The 3611-nt window shown below is 39.3% G+C and overlaps 1 protein-coding gene across 1 annotated transcript; it reads right to left on the bottom strand.

Annotated features, from left to right (window-relative positions):
• Positions 1-394: 394 nt before the first annotated feature.
• LOC104946037 (chloride anion exchanger-like) lies at positions 395-2844 on the bottom strand (the record flags this gene model as incomplete). Its single annotated transcript, XM_010771777.1, has 7 exons — positions 395-454; positions 535-680; positions 1171-1225; positions 1538-1765; positions 2335-2430; positions 2549-2641; positions 2775-2844. Coding segments are annotated over 7 exons (748 nt in total), but the record flags the coding sequence as incomplete, so codon positions are not given.
• Between the last annotated feature and the right edge of the window lie 767 nt (positions 2845-3611).

Below are 3611 nucleotides of genomic sequence, written 5' to 3' on the forward strand. Positions count from 1 at the left end.
AACTTTTTTTAAATGTATGCATGTGCTTTACGACATATCATTGTAATCCTGCCAGTAATCCCCAATTTTGTAATCTCTCTTTTATGTAACTGTAAGAGAATACAGTGTGTGTATCCTCACTACATGATCCAGTTATTTGTAATCCGTTACTCTCCAAGCCTGGTCTTAAGTCACGGTCACACTCGCGTAAAATGTACATTCGCCTCTTGTTGACTTCTATTCTTTGCGAGTGAATGGGGAAAAAACATAAGCTATTGGTAGCGTAGCAGTCTTTAAAACAAAAAGGCTTTGTCAACGTCCTTGCTCTGTCTAATCGAGATGGGACTTAGTAGTTTGTGTTTAGTTCAAATAAACCAATACATAAAAGGAAATGGTTACAAAAACAGATACGTACGTGTCGATCTCTGCTCCTCAAGCTGCCTCCAGGGTGATGAATTGTGACTGATGTTACTATCTGCAGAGCAACATACAGAGGTTAGTATATTCTGTATGCCCAGCGCTTTGTTTGAACTTCATTCAATGTGTCTTCCTCACCTTGTCATAGTGAGACTTCTCTTCCGTGGACTCTGGATGTTTCTGGAGGATGTGCAGCATGGCGTCATGCAGCGTCAGGAAAAACATCGACGGGAGAACTTCATCGTCAAAGAAGGAACAGTCGTGCAGTTTCTGAAGGATGTAAGCTGCGGGGAAGAAAGAGGGAAGAGGTTAGTCAAAGCACCAACAGAAGGTATGACACTAAGGATTATATCAGTCATGCATGTTGGCCACTATCTCTTCTAAAAGCAACACGCTCCTAAAAAGCTTGTATCAGTTCAAAAGCAATGTTCCTTAAATCAATCTTTTCTAGTTCAAATTGTTTGCTTTAATTGCATTTTGATACCAGACATAACCAAGTAAGGAATAAAGATGCATAGGTTGGAGTACATTGTTGGGCTGGACAATTAATGCATAAGCAACTTGCGGTAGAAAATATTTGAGGTTATACATTTGTGTTACATTTTGTAAGGAATTTGAAAAGTGAAGTGTGCAATACTTATACATTTAGAGTTTATTAGAAACACATGAAGATACTTTATTGTGAAGATACACACATTAAACCTGTGTTTAAGTGTCTGCTAGAAGTTAAATGAACAATTGCAATGACTTTAAAAACTGCAGTTTAATACTTACTATCACAAGCCACAATGTAGATCTCGACTTCAACCCGAATCAGTTCTCTCAGCGCCTGAAGGGAAGGTCAAGAAGATTTATTTTTTAAATGTATTTAAAGAGTCCTCTCCTGCTGATGTTCAGGTGTATATCAGTATGTAGTGTCTCTACTTTAAAGAGTCCTCTCCTGCTGATGTTCAGGTGTATATCAGTATGTAGTGTCTCTACTGTGACATCTCTCCATGCTTTAATGTTCAAAAAGCTCTTATTTACTTAGTGATGTCACTATGTTACGGGGGTAAACAAAGGAGTCCAATGGAGGCGTTTGCAGACCATTTACATGCACAAAAAAACTAAAGTAGGGCCCATTGAAATAACTGCAACTCACCGTTTTGAGTCCCTTCAGAGCGGAGATGTCCAGGAAGGAGACAGCAGCGAAGTCCAGGATCAGGCTGTGGAGATCCGTTTTGGGAACGCTGATGTTTGCGGGAAGATCGGCGTTCCAGTCGATCCGAGCGGGAAGATCCTTAAAGTCTATCGGCAGGTCCAACTCCTCAATGTTGCTCTCATCCTCCGACTCTTTGAGGGGTCTACAGGAGGCATTAGTGAAGCCTTTCTGTAACGGTAAGACACTGTTCATGCAATGTGTAGTCATTGAAATAGCTGAATGGAGCACTTAGATGGGGGAGTTAGCTTTTAATCAGTGGTTTTGTCTAGCAGCTGAATCCAAGAGTCTTTGGCAGCCACCTGTCAATCATAAGGAAGCCCCGCCCTAAAGCCTACCGGGATAAATAATTTATTTCACTCAATATAGGACCATTTAAAAAGAAAAGAACATCATGATGTGTTACAAAAGACTCAGAACTTGAGATTAAGACCGGAAACCCCCTTAGGAAAATATTAATAGATAAAGCCAGATACAGTATGGGGTTATTTTCTCATAGACTTCTATACAATTGGACTTGAACCAATGCTGGATATTTGAAAAAAATGCAGGTTTAAGGTCCATTATTGTGTCATAAAATGTATTTAATCACTGCTAAACCTGAACAGATTTCAAACCAAAGCAGGTAGGGTAAACAATGACAGTGTCAAAAAAGAAGGAGGAGGCGATTGTGAAAGTGTGTTGTTGTTGTTGTTGTTGTTGTTGTTGTTGTTGCTGCTGAGGTCAAAGCCATTACTTACTGATGTCCACTGAAGGTCTCCCTTCTTAAGAAGCTTCCGGATCATCCTCACCGCTTTGTTTCTCTTTCTCAACACTCTCAACGGGCTAAATCCAACCTGAGGAGACGTTAGTGTGAATGAGATGTGTGGGACAAACACAAATTGTTAAGTTCAAGATATTAATTTGAGTTTTTCTGCCAAAAAAAGAGAAAAAACATCAATATTTTGTACTTACAGCTTCCACTAATTTGGTCTTGAAGAAGTCAATGTTGGCAAAAAAGATTGGTGACGGTATCCTGAAGATCTTCACTCCCTCCGGCTCATATATCTGGAGAGAGTTTTTAGGATTTTAGCCTTTGCAGACCATTTACATGCACACAAACCTATATAACACACCACAGGAAATGGAAACCCCCCCCCCAAAAAGCACAACAGGGGCCTCTTTAACTTGTGTTACTTACATCAATATAGTCCTTTCTGTCTCTGTAGATATCAGTTCCTTTGATGTTTACCAGCACACTGCAGCGAGGACTGAAAATTAAAAAAAATTAATAAAGTTTTTGAATTCGATAATTGCAGCACTACGGACTTTCTTGAAACAGACATGTATCAAACAGAGAACTGCATGCTGCCATATATAAAAGTGTATTCTATACAACAAATGTTTGGATTAGATTCAATGTTATTGTCATTGCCAGAGTACAAGTACTAAGACAACGAATTAGCACCTAACCAGAAATGTACAACAAGCAGTAAGTGCAGAGTTATTCAAGTATAATGTACTGTGAAAATATAATATATATACATGTGACGATATAAACAAACTGATGTATACACCATGGACACTATAAGGAGTATAGCAATTGACTACACTATAGATCAGTCATAATAATAATAATAATAAATGGGATTTTCCTAATGCTCAAAGACACTTTAATATCCTCCTGAGACCCATTATTAACATAATGACTAACAAATACTGAGCCCTTATTTGTAGTGCTCCATCCTTGTTTGAAATGCAGAGACACATCTGACACTTGAAGCTCAGCGTAAGTTCAACCAGGAAAACCGTCTTTACTCTTCATTTACTATTTCCATATAACTACTCTCTCTCCTCTCAATAAGTGATCGGGGGCGTCACCCTCCAGCTTAACCAATCACTTCGCTCTATTCCCAAGAGCCTATCATAGCGCTTTGCCAAACCTTTTAAATCTGCTCTCCTCCCTCTAACAGCTGTCATTTCAGGAGACTCGACACAACCCTCCTCCACCCCTCTTCACCTCCTTTCCCTCTGAATC

This window comes from Notothenia coriiceps, unplaced genomic scaffold (genome assembly GCF_000735185.1).
Source record: "Notothenia coriiceps isolate Sejong01 unplaced genomic scaffold, NC01 NC01_scaffold00010553, whole genome shotgun sequence".
Lineage (NCBI taxonomy): Eukaryota > Metazoa > Chordata > Actinopteri > Perciformes > Nototheniidae > Notothenia > Notothenia coriiceps.